Source organism: Dasypus novemcinctus, chromosome 23 (genome assembly GCF_030445035.2).
Source record: "Dasypus novemcinctus isolate mDasNov1 chromosome 23, mDasNov1.1.hap2, whole genome shotgun sequence".
Lineage (NCBI taxonomy): Eukaryota > Metazoa > Chordata > Mammalia > Cingulata > Dasypodidae > Dasypus > Dasypus novemcinctus.
Window position 1 is genome coordinate 33978112 of NC_080695.1, and position 19416 is coordinate 33997527.

The 19416-nt window shown below is 37.2% G+C and overlaps 1 protein-coding gene across 1 annotated transcript in view; it reads right to left on the reverse strand.

Moving 5' to 3' along the window:
- The window catches only part of LCMT1 (leucine carboxyl methyltransferase 1), a 90079-nt gene that overhangs the window by 57828 nt on the left and 12835 nt on the right, over positions 1-19416 (reverse strand). The window contains exons 4-5 of the mRNA XM_004475968.4: positions 6795-6871; positions 5222-5283 (exon numbers count right to left, since the gene is read on the reverse strand). Of these exons, the coding sequence (XP_004476025.1) occupies positions 5222-5283; positions 6795-6871 (139 nt within the window). The remainder of the gene's footprint in view (positions 1-5221; positions 5284-6794; positions 6872-19416) is intronic.

The following is a 19416-nucleotide window of genomic DNA, read 5'->3' on the forward strand; positions in this document are numbered from 1 at the left end:
GCATATGAAAGCATCTGCTGGTCTCTGGGTTACTACCTTCTCTTTCAGGTTTTGTTGATTTCAGCTTTTTGCTTCCATGGTTTTCTCTTTCTGTATTCATTACATTTATAAAGGAATTCAGTAATAGGATTAAGATCCATCCTGAATGAAATGGGGTCACACCTTAACTGAAGTTGCCTCATCTAAAGGTCCTACTTACATACACAGGGATGGATTAGATGTAAGAACTTGTTATTCTGGGGTACATACAGCTTTAAATCACCACACTCCACCCTATGGACCTCCAAAAGACTTTTTTTCCTATATGCAAAATACACTAATTCCATTACAATAACCCATAAGCCTTAAATCATTTCAGAAACAATGCTTACTACAAAGTCTCATTAAAATCTGTTAAGAATATGGTCTGTCTTGGGGCACAATTCCTTTCTGTGGCCCTGTGAAACCTAAAGAACCAGTTCTATGCCTCCCATATGGAGGGAAAGGCACAGGATAAACATTCCCATTTCCAAAGGGAAAAACTGGAAGGAAAAAAGGGGACAAAGGTCCCAAATAATTCCAAAACCCAGCAGGGAATACACCATTAGATTTCAAGATCTGAGAGTTATCTATGGAATGATGTTTTGCTATATGGACCTGATGGAGATGCAGCTATACCCTTCCAAGTGCTTGCACAGCAGCCTAGCTCCCTCTGAACACTGGTGTGAAGGCTTTACCGTCTCCAAGGATTGGTATGGTGGTCAGGTTCTCTGCAATCCTTGGAAATGAGTTCCAGCCTCTGAGAACAACAGGATGACAACACTCTCCCTGAACAACTGGTTAGAAGGCCTGCCCTCTCCAAGCACCTAGGGAGACTTACCCTTTCCATAACACTTGGGTTAGCCCAGTCTCTTGGCCAAGAAGATTTTGCTCCAGATTTCGGCTTCCACAATTCTACCCTTGAAGTGACTGTTCCTTCAATCTGTCCATTTTCTGTCTCTTTTATCCAGGCTGGCAGTGGCTCTACTCACACAGATCTTGCAAAAAACTTGCTGGTTTTGCATGTAGTACACACAGGTCCAAAACGTCAGACAGATCCTTCCTGGATAATTACATCTCCAATCCTGATTTGCACTTAAGATGGCTGAGGGTTCAGATGAACCCTTACATGGAGCACTATTCTCTAGGGACTAGTTTTCTGGAAGGTCAGAATTTTCCAAATCATCAATTTCTGGTTTCTTTATAACCAGCTTATTCCTTTCCTCTTGCATTTTATTATAAGTTGAAAGGAGAAACCAGGTTGCATTTTTCACACTTAGCAGCTTCAAAATCTCCCCAGCTAAGTATCCAACTTAATTACTCTAAAACTCTGCCTTCCATTCAACATCAGAACTCAATTTTGCCTAGATTTCTGTCACGTTAAAAAAAAAAAAGATAACGTTTCTTCCATTTTCCAGTGGTACATTCATCATTTCTATCTAAGGCCTCGTTCAAGGACTGTTAGTGTTCATATTTCTACAAACAGTTTCATCAAAACAATCTAGTTATTTTCTATCAAACAGTTAACAATTCTTCCAACCCTTCTACACATTACCCAATTCCAAATCCAAGTCTACATTTTTGGTATTTGTAATAGGACCACCCCACTCTTCCAGTACTAAAATCTATTTCAGTTTCCTAGGCTACTTATGCAAGTACCATGAAATGATTCAGCTTAAACAATGGGAATTTATTGGCTCATAGATTTGAGGCTAGGAAAATGTTCAAAAGAAGGCATTATCAATGCTATGCTTTTTCCACAAAGAGTCATTCTGGGGCTAGCTGCCAGTGATCCTGGCTCTGCTGTAGCCTGGCACAGCACATGGCAGTGTCTACTGTTCTCTCCTGTCTCTTCAGGGTTTTGCTGATTTCAACTTCTTGCCTTCTATGGCTTTCTCTCTCTGAATTCATTCCATTTATAAAGGAACTTAATAATAGGATTAAAACTCATCCTGAATGAGTCAGGGTTATACCTTAACTGAAGTAGCCTCATCAAAAGGTCGTACAATGGGTCTACACACAGAGGAATGGATTAGATTTAAGGACATGTTTTTGTGGTGTAGATATAGCTTAAAACCAGTGCACCATATTAACAGGAAAAAAAAAAAAGGAAAAAACACATGATCATCTAAATGCAGAAAAAGCACTTGACAGAATCCAGTACCCTTCTTGATACTGATCCTGAGAAAAACAGGAATAGAAGGATACTACTTCTACAAAAACCCTAAAGGCTTTCCTGTAAGATAAAAAAACAAGACAAGACTGCCCACTGTTACCACTGCTATTCAATGTTGCACTAGAACTTCTAATTAGAACAATTAGGCAAGAGAAAGAAATAAAAGGCATCTAAATGGGAAAGGAATAAGTTAAACTTTACCTATTTGCAGATGACATGATCCTAGATTTAAAAAAAACCTGAAAAAACCAAAGTTTCTTGAATTAATAAATGAATCCAGCAAAGTGGGAGGGTACACTCAAATCAGTAGTGTTTCTATACACAAGCAATGAGGGTACAAATCAATAACCCCAAATCAGTAGTATTTCTATACACAAGCAATGAACAACTAGAAAAAGAAATCCCCCCCCAAGAAAAAAATTCCTTTTATAATAGAAACTAAAAGAGTGAAATATCTAGGAATAAATTTAATGAAGGATGTAAAGGACTTAAGTGTACGAAACTACAAGACATTGCTAAAATAAATCAAAGAAGACCTAAATAAATGGGGAGACATTTCACATTCATGGTTTGGAATACTAAATATTGTTAAGATGTCAATTCTACCCAAAGTACTTTATAGATTCAACACAATTTCAATCAAAATTCCACCAGCCTTCTTTGCCAAAATGGAAAACCTATCATTGAATTCATATGGTAGAATAAAGGGCCCTGAAAAGCCAAGGCAATCTTGAAAAAGAATGAAGTTGGAGAACTCACACTTCACATTCTTAAAACTTATTACGAATTACAAAGCCATAGTAATCAAAACAGTATGGTACTGGCATAAAGACAGGCATATAGAACAATGGAACTGAATTAGAGTTCAGAAATTAAACCTCACATTTGTGGCCAATTGATTTTTGAGAAGGCCACCAAGTCCAATCAGCGGGGAAAGAATAGTCTCTTCAACAATTGGTGCTGGGTAAACTGGTTGTCTATGAGCAGAAGAATAGAGATAGACACCTACCTCACACCATATACTAAAATGAACTCAAAATGGATCTAAGACCTAAATTTAAGAACTAGACTACAAAATTTCTAGAAGAAAAGGTACTGAAGCTCTTCACAATCTTCTGTTAGGCAGTGGTGTCTTAGCCTTATACCCAAAGCACAGGCAACAAATGAAAAATTAGGTAAATGGGACCTCATCAAAATTAAAAGCTTTTGTTCATCAAAGGACTTTATCATTAAAGTCAAAGCCAATCTATTCCACGGGAGAAAAAAATATCAGGAAGCCAGATATCTGTTCTTTAATATCCAGAATAAAGAAATTCTGCATCTTGACAATAAAAAGATAAACAATCCACTTTAAAAATGTCTTTTATTCTTGGTCAGGTTTGTCAATTTTATTGATCTGTTTAAAAAACTAACTTTTGGTTTTGTTGATTACATTTTAAAAATTCTCTATTTCATTTATCTTTGCCCTAATCTTTATTTCCTTCCCTCTGCTTATTTTGGGTTTTGTTTGTTTGGGCTACAGTTTCTTAATCTGAAAATAACAATTGATGAGTTTGTGGAACAACTGTGAGAACAAACTGGCAGTTTCTCATAAAACTAAACAAATGCTTCCTCTTAGCTCCAGCAATTCTACTCTTAATTATTTCTTAAAGAGGAAGAAAGGATATATCTATACAATGACTTGAATTTGAATGTATAAATCAGCTGTAGTCATAAGAGTCAAAAAATACAAACATATCTGCTGTCAACCACACAGACAATGGCTAAGGAATACTCAGTAGTAAAAAGAAACATCATTTTAATACATGAAACATTATGGACAAAACTGAAAACCATTATGCTGAGTCAAAGTCATACAGAAGAGAATATATTCTGTATCAGGAGTCAGCAAACTTCTATAAAGGGCCAGATAGGAAATATTTCAGATTTTGGGGGAAACACATATATAGTATCTATCACATATTCTTGCTTAAGTTAGTTTCTTTAAAACAACATAATAAAACTATAAAAAATCATTCTTTATGCATGAGCTTTACAAAACCATGCCAGAGACTAACTCTGGCCCATGGTCATAGTTTAAAACCCCTCTTCTACAAGATCAATTTAAATAAAAGTTTTAAAACAGGCACAAACTATGCTGGAAAAAAATCACAAAACTTATTGCCTTTGGGAAATGGAACAGGAATTGATGGGGAATGGTCATAAGGGAGCTTTCTAGGTAATGGTAATAATCTATATCTTCAGAGTGGTTTGTGTTACACAGGTATATATTTACTAGTTAAAACTTACCAAATTTCACATTTTTATGCATATAGTTTTTATTAAAAAACAAAACAAAACCGTAAACATATTTTTAATTCTAGTGAAGGACATGTATCCTAAAGTGTCCAAGGAGTAAAGTATACTAACGTCTACAACTTACTTTGAAACGCATCAATAATAAGAGCTCTGATAATCAGATAATAACATGAATAGACAAACAGATGTGCAATAAGGCAAATACAGTAAAAATCTAAGTTGTACTTACGTGTGTTGGCCTTACAATTTTTTCCAATTTTCTGTTATGCCTGCAATTTTTAATAATTAAATGCTGAGGGAGAGAAAAGTGACTACAGGTAAAGCAGGTAAATATATATAAGTGAAGCAGGTTAGTAATAAAACAACAGAGAGGTAGGAAAAGAGCCAATTGGAAAATGAATGACCCCGCCTAAATGAGGCTGCCTCGACTCAATTATTACCATGTAGGAGTTAAGTCTAATGTTGTAAGATCTTCTGATTTTTCCTAGGAAAGATGGAAATTGAGGTTTTTTCCATGAGATTTAAAAAAATAGAGTAAGATTAGGGACTACGCATATTAAGAAGAGTCACAAAAAAGTAAGATTTTTTACAGTTGCTGAGACAGAATTATAAATGTGTCATCAGAAGTATACACTATAACAACAAATGCACACACATTTAAAAAGAAAAGGGGGAAAGCAAAAGTACTTATACTGTCCATAATGTACTACTTAGGTTAAGGATACTTGCCCGTTTGAAATGTGTCCTCTGAATGTAATTCTATGATGGGTTTTGATAGGGGAGGTTTGAATCTAGGGAAAGATGGGAAAGAGGAGAAAAATGAGTCAAGTAACTCATTAACTGCAAAAACATGAAAATGACAAATATACACTATTACTGTTCAAAGCAAAGGCCACCCTGAAAGGCCTTTTGTTTTATTACATTAGCCCTTTACAGTGGATTTAGGTCTCAGGTTAGGTCAAGTAAGCAATGTATTTATCATCTGATATCAAATAAAAAACTGATTATGAAGTAGTTAGACTTAGAAATAGCTAAAGATAAGCTAGCTAGAATTTTTTAGATGTTCCAGTGTTTTTCAGGTCCTCTATAGGTCTTGCCTCTGCTCAATCAAACAAAAATGTTAAGATAATTATTAATTTCTCATGGATAACTAAAAAAAAAATTGACTCTTACAATGACCTAAACTTCAGAAAAATTTATTTGATACACACCCCAATCCAGAATATGCAAAAAATTAGAAATCACAGAGTCAATTTCAATGTCTCAACAACCATACACCAATGTTAATCTCCCAGGAGACCACCTTTTGGCTTAACTTAGAGCCCATTTACTCTTATTTCCTTTAGAGCTCTAACAAGGTTAGTAATACTTTGCAGATCCCTGACCATCAGAATCACCTCTAACATCTACAAATAATACTTAATATAAAATATAATTAAATTTATGTATTTAATAGGATAAACTAGGAAAAAAAGTTTAAAAACTATATCTAGTTTGTGAGGATTAGACATTTCTAAAAGACAAGCTGAAATTTTTATGCATATTAAAATTGCTTTTGACGGAAGAATTAGGTATTTTAGTTTAGTTTTTAAAAGGGGGAGGGAGTATGGGTTAATACAACTAAGTAACCTAGATCTTGTGCTTGGAGTCAGGGTTTCGATCTCTATTCCACCCCTTTCTAGGCACATGATCATAGGCAAATTAATTTGAGCCTCAGTTTCCTCAACTGTAAAAGGGGATAATAATAGCACTTAATTCAAGAGTACACTGTGGACACTGAATGAGACAGTCCAAATGAAGCACTTAGCAAGGTGTTAGGCAAAGAAAAGGTCTCAGCAAAGATTAGCAAACTTGTCATCCACAAGTTTGGACTTGAAAACTAGACATAGATAGGCCCTCATAATATCCCAGACATAATAAGTGATTAATTACACTCTTCCATTCTTTTCTTCATGCAAAAACATATTTCCTGCACACTTACTCTGTGCCAGGCACATTTCTATGCCCTGGGGATAAAAGATAAACAACACACCCCAAAATTCAGATTATTAAACTACTATATGTCATTTTATAAATGTTCAACGAATTTACATTAATGCATAGTAGAGTCATGAGGGAAGGTGTATTTCATTTCAAAGACTGTGAGACAAGCAAGAACGAGAGTCCTAGGTGAGAGAGAAAGTCAAGAGTAGAGATCAAAGAAACACAGTACTCTAACATGAGGTCTGTAGCATCAAACTTGCCATCTCATGAGAATTCTAAATTCTACCTAGCTCTTTTTCTTCCAACCAAAGCCACTTACTTGATGTTGTGCAGCTTTCTTGTGACTATCATTGGAAAGTCAACTTCAAAATATTTACTTGGGAGAAGATTTTCATCCTGGGGAAAAACAGAATAGTCTTTATAATTATGTATTAACTCATGTATTTAATAATTACATTTGATATGCCAAGTACTAGGCATCTAAGAACTATAAGGAAATTAAGGATTATAAATCAAGAGAAGGATAGATCAGAAATTTATTTTCCATATTACTTTGTTCTCAGCAGATTGAACAGATGTGAGGGAAACAAGAATGGATATAGGAAAAACACAGGAGGCCACTGTACTCATCTTGGCAAAGAGTAATAGTGAACCTAAACTAGGGCAGTTACAGCTGGGATGGAGATGGAGAGAAGTTAGGAGGTACTTTAGAAATAGGAAATACAAGGTACTTTTTCAAAACCAACTTGAGACCTGTTAGAGATGGCCAAGAAACCAGTGTAGTGGCATTTGACCAGCATTTTTCAGATGAAAAAGAAAAAAATAAAATTATCAGAAAGCAACATATGTAGTAGAGTAAGTAGCACTCTTGTGAAGTATTTCTTTTTTTCTATTATAGTAAGGAACAGTAGAGGTAAAGACTAGACACTCTGGAGCCAGAGGGCCAGAGTTCAAATCCAGACTGATACTATTTGCTATGAGGCCTTGGGAGAGTCACTAAATGCTCTGTGTGAAGGTTTCCTCATCTGAAAAATGGAGAAAATGATAATACCTCATGGGTTGTGGATCCATGACTAATACATGTATGGCACTCAAAATGGGGCCTGCCCTTAGTAACACCATATGTACACCTTTACTATTGTATAGGTATCTATTTACAGACTTAGGTACATAGCTTGGGTACTGGCTTGGGATTTAATTTATTTCTTACCATGGACTGCAGTAATTTCTTTCTTACCGTGGACTGTACCCACACACATCATATACACACACACATACACATGAGTGCACACACATAGTCCACTTTCCCCTCCTGTCTTTTCTAGTTCAGTTGGCTGCTAAAACATGTACATAATCACCCATTTGTCATCCTACTATTCTGTTTCCTCTCCAGCAACCAATCACTCAACCCCACTGACTGTTCTGGAATCCATTGCTCCTCCTCAGCACTATCACCTCTTGCTGAGACAATAACTACACACCTTTCTGATTTCTTCCAACTATATGTTACATGTTGCTGCAGCTGCTCTTCAGCCCTCTAAGCTTTAGCCAGAAACAAGGTGTTCCATAACTCAGTCTATCATTTGGGCATCATCTCCTGGTACTCTTTTGACATCCCCCTACTCCTCCAACTACTATCTGCCCTTAGTAATGACATGTGTATACCGAAATACAGAAATAATTAAGAAAGAAAATGGCTGGTATCCAAAATTTGGTGATGGCTTGTTTGATGTACATTAGCACAATCGAGGAGGGGTCAAGGATAATACCCTTGCTTCTGACTTGAGGAACTGGACAGTTAAGGGAACTATTTATGACAACAGTAATAAGAGATGGTAGAAAGTTATGGAGGATAGATGATTCATTAAGTGCCCTAAGGCCAGCATGACAGAAGTTGATCCTTAAGGGCAAGCATCAGGCATGTGATATCCAGCTACCCCCACCCACATGGAAACTAGACCTCAATTAAAATCCCACGGGATATGGATTGGGGTTTATTTATTTTAAAAAAAAAGACAGATTCCTGACATATCAGAGGAGAGCTAGATTCTATGAATCTCAGCTGTTGACACTTAAGAGTTCCAGTATATTCCCGCCTATCTGTAGAGTAGGGCTATTTAGAAGATTTTGGAGAATAAGTTTAGAGGACACATAGAAATAACCTTTACTAAGAAATTCTACAATTGTTTTTAAGAACTATAACTTAAGGAGAGTCTAACATTTCAGAAGACAATGAGAACAATTAAAACAAATGAATGCAGGATAACATAGTATCCTATATCTTGTTTAAGACTTCTTATTTCTCAAAGAGCTTTCCCATGCATTGGTTTACTTGATCTTCTTAAGAATTTTAATAAGAGGTCTTATGGAAGAAAATCTTCCAAAAAGCAAGTCTGGGATTTTAAGAAACAGCCTCTCTCTCCTGGCTTTAAGAAAGAGGGAAAATAACCTTGGCAAGCAATGCTTGAACTTTTCATACTGTAATTTTCTACTTTGGACCTTCAACTCCCATATAACTAAGGCAAATAGCTCACATATCACTGGGAGACATGGAAGACAATCCAGACTGGATATCACTCCACGAAGGAGATTAGGAACAGTCATGAGGGTACTGCTCAGACTCACAGGAGACTCAGCATGATTGACTGCTTTACAGTGCTCATAATTCAGACTGCTTCTCCTAGGGCTTAGGGTGTAGTTAGATCCATGGAGGAAGGAATATCCAATGGATACCTAGATACTGAAGCCCCTTAAGGGTCTCATTCACCCTTTATTCTTCTTCATAAAAAATATAGGTTTCTTCTTGCCCTGTTCCTGCTGCTGCCAGAATGATGGAGTTTTTCAATTGTCCAAAGATTCTTGGTCCCCTGAGTTGGTATAGAAGGAGCTCAGAGAGCAGTGGCATCATGGGGCCTTTGACTCACAGCTAAGCCTCTGTTGATAAAACCAGTGGATCATCCCAGTTGGAAGCTGAGTGAAAGACAAGTCCCTTGGATAGGGTTTTCCATATTCTTTTATAGAAACACAAATATCTCCAGAACAGGGATGAGGAAACTTTTTCTAAAAAGAGCCAGGTAGTAAGTATTCTAGACTTTGCAGGTCAGATAGTCTTTGTGGCAACTACTCAACTCTGCTATTGTAGCACAAAAGCAGCCACAAACAATACATAAATAAATGGGCATGGCTGTGTTTCAATAAAATTGTATTAACGAAAATATGCAGTGGGCCATATTTGGCCTGTGGACTATTACTTGCCAACTGTTGCTCTGTAAGAGCAAGGAAACATAATATTAAGAAAAAAAAAATCTTTCAATAAAAAAACCATTTCAGACCAATATAAATATCAAATAAACAAACAAACAAATGTTCTACAAGGACATTCAGATACTGTGCAATTCTCCTTCCTTGCTACTGAAAGAACTTTTTTTAGAAGAGGTACATAAGCCTCTGTGAACCTTGTTCAGAAATATAAATTATAGTTCATTATTAACCACACCTACAAGATGGAAAAAAAATGTGACAAAGTCAAAGGGCGGGATACCTTGAGGACCTCTGTTAACTCTGATATACATTCTACTATATTGCCTTCTGTTCCAATTTCTTATACCATGCTATGGATACTCCATTGCAAAGACACATTAGATCTACAGAAAAAGGGAAGTTGCCCAAAAGATGCCTCTGAACAATCACAGCGATTATGTATAGGTGAAAGAGGAAGGAATTTGGAGTTTGATAAATGGAATCCAATGTCTGTTCCACTGGCTGTACAATCTCTGAGAAGACACAACCTCTCCAGTCCCATTTTCCCCATGTGTATAAAACCCCCTCACAGAGCTCTCATGGTTATTTATACAGGCATATACGTAAAACTACTTCTTAAATATTAGTTACCTTACCCTAAATGAAGAAGACAGAGTCAAACAATATGAAGAACATAAGTAAAAGGTAGCAGGCACTAATGACCAAAGACCTTCTTATCAAGTAAGGTGATTAGGGACAAAATAGATAAGCAGGTTAGTTTATACCCACTCATTCTAATTTGTCATGGTCCATGCCTGGAAAAAATCTGGAGATATACACATACCCAATACTTAATGTAAGCAACCTGATTAAAGAACCAAGCAAATCTGCACAAACCTATCAAAAAAAAAAAAAAAGCAATCAGTGACGTCCTGTAGGAAAAAGATTTAGCAGTAAAACCCAGCCCAAGACCAGAACTTTAGTCCTGGCTCTGCCACTAACTATGTCTAAATGCTTTTCTCTCTGAGTGAGTGTAATCATATCTGCTCTTGATTCCTAATGGGGAAGTTATGGAACCAAATTTTAAAAATCAGCATAAAAGGCTTTTGCATTGTATTATCATCACCCAGCCTTGCAAATCCTTGAATTTTACCTGTGACATCATTAGCTAACAATAAAATCTTAGTTACTGTAAAATTACAAATACATGTGCTCTTTGCTTCTAATATTGCACTGTTGGAAATTTTCCTCCTAATAAATTTCCACACATGCAGATGGAAATGTACATAAGGATATTTATTATAACAAATGATTTGAAACAATGCAAATTCCTGTCAAAAGGGGGATGGGGGAATAAAATATGGTACTGATGGCGACATGGCAGGGGGAATAGACTACACAGATGGGGAGAGGTAAAAGGCTGTTTGTTCACAGCACACCTTTAATATGTATTTAATCAAGAAATTTCTTTAGGGAGGCAGGGCAAGATGGTGTCTGAGTGAGTACACCTTATAATCTCTCCTGCAAAGAAGCAGCTGAGCAGGGTTGGAATTTTTCTGGACCAGGCTGTCTCAGGTGTTTGCAGGGCAGGAGGTGTCTGGACATTGATTTAGTGGGATGGTGACAGAGAAGATTCGTGTAAAAGGTAGATTTTTGGGTCTCTTTCACGGAGATTGGTGCTGCGCACCGGACGCTACCCCCTGGGGTGGGCGGCACAGAGGCGGTGATTCCTGGAGGCCCTGCTGTGCCCTGAGCAGGCTATTTGGGGGCTTGCAGGTTGGGAGGTGTCTGGAAGTCTATTTGGTGAGATAGAGACAGAGGCATTCTTGTGAGACGTGGAATTTTGGGTTTCTGAGACAGAGATTAGAGCTTCCGGCTACTGCCCCTCCCCCTAGGGCAGATGGCCCATCTGCAGCATCCCGGAACTGCTTGTAGTACAGGGGTGACACCAGCAGGCTGTTTCGGGGGCTTGCAGGGCGGGAGGTGTCTGGAAGTCGATTTGGTGAGACAGAGAAGGAGCCATTCTTGCGAGACGTGGAATTTTGGGTTTCTGACACGGAGATTAGAGCTTCCGGCTAGAGCCCCTCCCCCTAGGGCTGGTGGCCGATCTGCGGCAGTCCTTGAACTACCTGTAGGACAGAGGCGCCCCCAGCAGGCTGTTTCGGGGGCTTGCAGGGCGGGAGGTGTCCTGAAGTCGACTTGGTGAGACAGTGACAGAAGAGACTCTTGTGAATTTTGGGTTTCTGACACAGAGGTCAGAGTTTGCAGGTTTGACCCCTCCCCATAGGGCTGGAACCCAGCTGCGGGGATCCCGGAAGGCTGTGTTGCACTGCGGTGCTCCCAGGATCGCTGTTAACTGGATTCGTGGTTCCCAGGTCTGTGTCCCCTAAACCCTGGTGGCCCATACCCCAGAGACTCACACCTCTTGAGTCTGCAATATCACAGACTTCCCATCCCTGAATGCACCACGCCCTGAGGGCCATCTGAGGTCCTTGATTGTCCTAGCCCTCGGCATTTGATTGTCCTAGCCCTCGGCATTTGCGGTTTTTTTTATCCTTTTTCTCTTTTCTCTCTCTTTTTTTTTAATTTTATTTTATTGTATTGGTTGCTAATATTGCATTATCTCCTGGTCTCTTCTCCCATTGTATCCACCAAGGTCCTTTTTCGTTTCTTTAGGTTTTTTTTTCTTCTTGCTTCTTTTCTTTTTCTTGCTTGTTTCTTTCCCTTTTCTTTGCCCACCTCCCCTTTTTTTTCCTTCTCTTTTTTTCCTTTTCTCTCTTTTTCTTCTTATTTTATTTTATCTTATTTATACAACAGGTGCTGCAGGGAACGCCCCACATTTGCTGTGTTTCCTCATCCTCCATTTCCTCATTTCTGTGTGAACTGATTTTGGCCACCTACACCTATCCCCTTTCTCCCACATCTCGCTATCCTCCATCATCTATTGTCTCTCTTACATTCCACCTCCCTTTCTTTGGTCCCCAAATTGTTTAAATTTTAATTTCTAACACCTTTGTTGTGTTCTCTGTCTTATATCCACTCTTGATCTATTGTCTTTCTTTACTCTTTCCCTCTCTCATGAAAATACTTGCTTTTTAATTCATACTATATTCATCCCCATATTCAGATGACTATCTCATTATAGGTACTCTACTTACTGCTATAAATCTACACAACTAACATGAATCTAATATCCATTCTCACAGATCTCATATTGTTGCTCTGTTAACATTTATTACCAATACGACTTTACACATTTTCTTTTCTTACACAATTGCCTTTCCCTGGCCCTAATACTTTCCTGTAAAGTAAACTCAGACAGCAACAAGAAATTAGAAGAAGAACAAAGTGACAAAGAGAAGATATAACACTTACGCAAGAACAACAACTAATTAATCCCAAAGAATAGAAAAAGAAACTAAGGAACTGATTAAACCCATCAAGATAACATGATGACCAGAAAGCAACAAAAAACTACAAACCAAAACAATAATCAGGAAAACATGGCTGAACCCAATGAACAAACTGAAAAAAAGGAAGGGGAACAGAACATTGGACTAGTAATTAAAGATCTCAGAACATATATTAGAGACAAACTTTATGAAGTAAAGGAAGAGTTTAACAATATGAAGAAAACACTTGGAGAGGAACTTGCAGACATACGCAAAAAGATAATAGATATGATGGTAAAGAACACCACAGTTCAAGAAATCAAAAATGCACTCACAGAAAATACCAGCAGATTAGAAGAGGCAGAGCAGAGAATTAGTGATGTGGAAGACAGTACATCAGAAATCAAACAGATAGTAGAATTGATCGATAAAAAGATAGAAAAAATCCAGCTAGGACTTAGGGACCTGAATGACAATGCAAAACGCACAAACATATGTATTATAGGTATCCCAGAAGGAGAAGAGAAGGGAAAGGGGACAGAAGGAGTGTTGCAGGAAATAATGGCTGAAACTTCCCAAATGTACTGAGAGCGACAGATGTACATATCCAGGAAGCACAACGCACCCTAAATGTCATAAACCACAACAGGTCCACCCCAACACATATACTTGTCAAATTATCCAATGCTCAAGACAAAGAGAAAATTCTAAAAGCAGCAAAATAAAAAAAAGCCATCACATACAAGGGAGGCTACATAAGATTAAGTGCTGATTTCTCATCTGAAACCATGGAGGCAAGAAGGCAGTGGTATGATATAGTCAAGGCACTAAAAGAAAAAAATGTCCAACCAAGAATACTCTACCCAGCTAAACTAGCATTCAAAAATGATGGAGAGTTCAAAATATTCACAGATAAACAGAAATTGAAAGAGTATGCCAACAAGAAATCTCCCCTTCAGGAAATACTAAAGGGAGTTCTGCAGGAAGAAAGGAAAAAACAGGACAGGCAGAGCTGGAGGAGAGTGTAAGACCAACAAAAACGACAAAAAGAGAAGGAAAGAAACAAACAAAATATGACAAACACAAGTCCAAACAAAATATGGCTAACATAAAAAATTCCTTGAAAATAATAACACTGAATGTCAATGGATTAAACTCACCTATCAAAAGATTCAGACTGGGACATTGGATAAGGAAATATGACCCATCTATATGCTGTCTACAAGAAACACATCTTAGACCCAGGGATTCATGGAGGTTGAAAGTGAATGATTGGAAAACAATCTTACAAGCAAACAATAACCAAAAAAAGGCAGGAGTAGCTATATTAATATCAGACAAAATGGACTTTAAATGCAAAAAAATTGTGAGAGACAAAGAAGGATACTACATATTAGTGAAAGGGACAATTTCTCAAGAAGAACGAACAATCATCAATATTTATGCTCCTAACAAGGGCGCCTCCAAATACGTGAGAGAAACACTGGAAAAACTAAGTGAAAGAATAGATGCCTCTACAATTATAGTGGTAGATTTTAATACACCACTATCAACTTTGGACAGAACATCTCAAAAGAGAATCACTAAAGAAACAAAATATTTGAACAGTATATTAGAGGAGTTGGATCTAATAGACATATACAAATCATTACACTCAAATACAGCAGGATATACATTTTTCTCAACTGCACATGGATCATTCTCCAAGAAAGACGACATGCTAGGTCACAAAAAAAGGCTTAATGAATTCAGAAAGATCGAAATCATATAAAATAATATCTCTGACCACAGTGGAATGAAGCTGGAAATCTGCAAGGAACAGAAGCCCAGATTTCACACCAAGATATGGAAATTAAACAGCACACTCTTAGGAAAAATAGTGGGTTAAAGAGGAAATCTCCAAAGAAATCAATAACTACCTTGAAACTAATGATAATGATAACACAACATACCAAAACTTACGGGATGCAGCAAAAGCAGTACTGAGAGGGAAATTTACATCCATACATTCATACATCAAAAAAGAAGAAAGAGCAAAAATTGAAGAAATGTACATTTGGAGGAATTAGTAAAAAAAGCAACAAAATAACCCCACAGGAAGAAGAAAGAAAGAAATAACAAAGATAAGAGCAGAACTAAATGAAATAGAAAATAAGAAAGCACTTGAAAAGATAAACAAGACCAAGAGCTGGTTCTTTGAGAAGATCAATAAAATTGAAAAACCCTTAGCGAGACTAACAAAGAAAAAAAGAGAGAAGATGCAAATACACAAAATAAATGAGAAAGGAGAGATCACCACTGACCCCACAGAAATAAAGACTATCATAAGAGGATACTTTGAAAAACTACATTCCAAAAAAATGACAATTCAGAGGACATGGACAAATTCCTAGAGACACATGAGCAGTCTATATTGAAGAAAGAAGAAATTGATGACCTGAACAAACCAATTGCAAGTAAAGAGATAGAATCAGTCATTAAAAACCTCCCAACTAAGAAGAGCCCAGGGCCAGATGGCTTCACAGGTGAATTCTACAAAACATTCTGGAGAGAACTACCACCAATCCTGGTAAAACTCTTCCAAAACATCGAAACAGAAGGAACATTACCGAACTCATTCTATGATGCCAACATTACCCGAATACCAAAGCCAAACAAAGACACCACAAGAAAGGAAAATTACAGACCAATTTCTTTAATAAATCTAGACGCAAAAATACTTAACAAAATAATTGCTAATCGTATTCAACAACACATTAAACGAATTATACACCATGACCAAGTGGGATTCATTCCAGGTATGCAAGGATGGTTCAACATAAGAAAATCAATCAATGTAATACACCATATAAACAGATTGAAGGAAAAAAAATCACATGATTATATCTATAGATGCAGAAAAAGCATTTGACAAAATACAGCACCCTTTCTTGATATAAACACTCCAAAAGATCAGTATACAAGGAAATTTTTTGAACATGATAAAGAGTATATATGAAAAACGCACAGCCAACATCATTTACAATGGAAAAATCCTAAAATCCTTCCCTCTAAGATCAGGAACAAGACAAGGATGCCCACTCTCTCCCCTTCCATTTAATATTGTCTTAGAAGTACTTGCTCAAGCACTAAGACAAAAAACAGACATAAAAGGCATTCAAATCGGAAAGGAAGAAGTCAAAATTTCACTATTTGCAGATATGATCCTATACATAAAAAACCCTGAGAGGTCTACAGCAAAGCTTCTAGAACTCATAAATGAGTTTAGTAAAGTTGCAGGTTATAAGATCAGTGCGCAAAAGTCAGTAGCAGTTCTGTACACCAATAATGAGCACGATTAGGAGGAAATCAAGAAACAAATACCATTCACAATAGTAAATAAAAAAATCAAATATTTAGGAATAAATTTAACTAAAGAGGTAAAAAACTTATACACCGAGAACTATGCAAGACTGTTCAAGGAAATCAAAAGAAGACCTAAATAAATGGAAGAATATTCCCTGTTCATGGATAGGAAGACTAAATATTATTAAGATGTCTATCCTACCAAAACTGATCTACACATTCAATGTAAACCCAATAAAAATCAACATAGCCTTCTTTAAGGAACTAGAAAAACTAACTATGAAATTTACTTGGAAAGGAAAGAGGCCCCAAATAGCCAAAGACATATTGAAAAAGAAAAACAAAATTGGAGGAATCACACTACCGGACTTCAAAACATACTACAAAGCTACAGTAGTGAAAACAGCATGGTATTGGCATAAGGAGAGACACACAGACCAATGGAATCGAACTGAAAGTTCTGATATAGAACCTCATATATATAGCCATATAATATTCGATAAAGCCACCAAACCCTCTCACCTGGGAGAAAATGGCCTATTCAACAAATGGTGCCTGGAAAACTGGATATCTATATGTAAAAGAATGAAAGCGGATTACCATCTCACACCTTATACAAAGATGAACTCAAGATGGATCAAAGACCTAATTTAAGAGCCAAGACCATAGAGACTTTGGAAAGCAGTGTAGGGAAGCATATACAACGCCTTGTAATAGGAAATGGCTCCATGAACTTCACACCAAAAGCACGAGCAGCAAAAGAACAAATAGATAAATGGGACTTCCTCAAAATTAAAGCCTTCTGCACCTCAAAGGAGTTTGTCAAGAAAGTAAAAAGGGAGCCCACACAATGGGAGAAAATATTTGGTAACCATATATTAGATAGGAGACTTATAACTTGCAGATATAAAGAACACCTATTTCTTGAAAATAAAAAGATAAACAACCCATTTAAAAAAGGGAAAAAGATTTAAACAGATACTTCTCCAAAAAAGAAATACAAATGGCTAAAAAGCACATGAAAAAATGCTCCAAATCTCTAGCTATCAGGGAAATGCAAATCAAAACTACAATGAGATACCACCTTACTCCCATAAGATTGGCCGCTATGAAAAAAAACAGACTACAAATGCTGGAGAGGATGTGGAGGAATGGGAACACTCATCCACTGCTGGTAGGAATGCAGAAGGATCCAACCATTCTAGAGGACAGTGGCAGTTTCTCAAAAAACTAACCATAGATTTGCTATATGATCCAGCAATTTCACTGCTGGGTATATACCCAGCAGAACTGAAAACAAGGACACAAACTGACATATGCACACCAATGTTCATAGCAGTATTGTTCACTATTGCCAAAAGTTGGAATCAACCCAAATGCCCATCAACAGATGAATGGATAAATAAAATGTGGTATATACATACAATGGAATACTACTCGGCATTAAGAACAAATACAATACAAACACACGTGATAACATGGATGAATCTTGAGAACCTTATGTTGAGTGAAGAAACCCAGGCATTGAAGGACAAATACTACATGACCTCAATGATATGAAATAAGTAAACCAAGCTGCCTCAGAGAGCTAGAGACTGGATGATAAGTTTACAGGGAATCGGGGGGTAGAGGAATGATGTAAGCTGACATCTACATGGGTGAAATCTATGATAAGCTAGAGGTAAGTATTTGTACAGGGAAGGGATAAAATGGGAGCATAGGGTTACCTTTGGGTGGGGCTTTGCAGGCTTGAGGGGGGCTAGGGATGGCAGGATGGGTAATATTGCCCAAGAAATTGGGGGAGGGTGGGGCAACATACGAACATAGGAGATTGGCAGGTGTTCGTTGAGAGTATAACGCTGAGGAAACCTTTTCAAAAATATAAGGAAAGTTACCTGTTTAAGATACTTAAAGGGGATAATCTGATGCAGGACAGACTCCTAGGGAATATGTGAATGCTCATTTTGCCAGAGTGGGTTATATCATTGAGTAGAGACCCATATAATGAGAGTGAAGGTATACCCACATCCTGGGGAGGACAGATGCCATCAAATAGAGGGAAATGTATCTCTCAAGAGAAATGGTTGCTCCCAGGGCATTAGGGCAGTTGAACATGTCAAGCCCTCAACTCTGTTGCAAGTATCTCTGAACATGGCTCTTCAAGAAATGAAGATTGACTGTCACTGTGGGCCCTAAGGGGAGGGGGAAATAGGTATTGAATAGATGGAACCAACGTAACTGTGAGGGCCATAGAAGTGTTTCACAAGAGTACGCAAGGATGGATATAAAACATGTAAAATTACACCAAAAATATATAGGGGCTGATAGACTAAAATGTTAATCATAATGTAAAACATAGGATAACTAAAAATTTAGAAAATTCTATAGCCTAAAGTATAAACCACAATGTAAACACAAATGTTACCTTGTTTGAAAGCTACTGTCTCAATATCTGTACATCAGTTTCAGTAAATATGGTATGAATATGTTAAAAGTTTATTCCTGCAGAAGAGAAAAGGGTTTTTTGTTGATATGTGGGAGGACTGTGTATTGTATATATGAATTACTGTGATCTAAAACTCTTGTGAAGATAAACTTAATAATTAGAAAAAAGAAAAGAAAAAGATAGGATGTAGAATTTTTCCAAATTAATATGTATTCTATATCTAACCTTTAAACTCATCGCTATTTTCCATTTTACTATTAAAGGAACCTGGCAATATATTGGGCTTGACTTTTCAGGAAGTTTTGGGTCACAGAGTGGTTCAACAATGACAGCGAAGGAATGCTGGTGTGGAATGTTATTGTAGGGGACATATGGTTGACAGGGAGTTATACAGGGCATATATCCAGGGTACATAAAAATGTTTGGATATTTTCATAGTGGAAACAATTAAAAACAACAACTGAGGGAGTGCTGAGCTCCTAGCCAGGGGAGCTCTATCACAGTCCCTAAAGGACCAG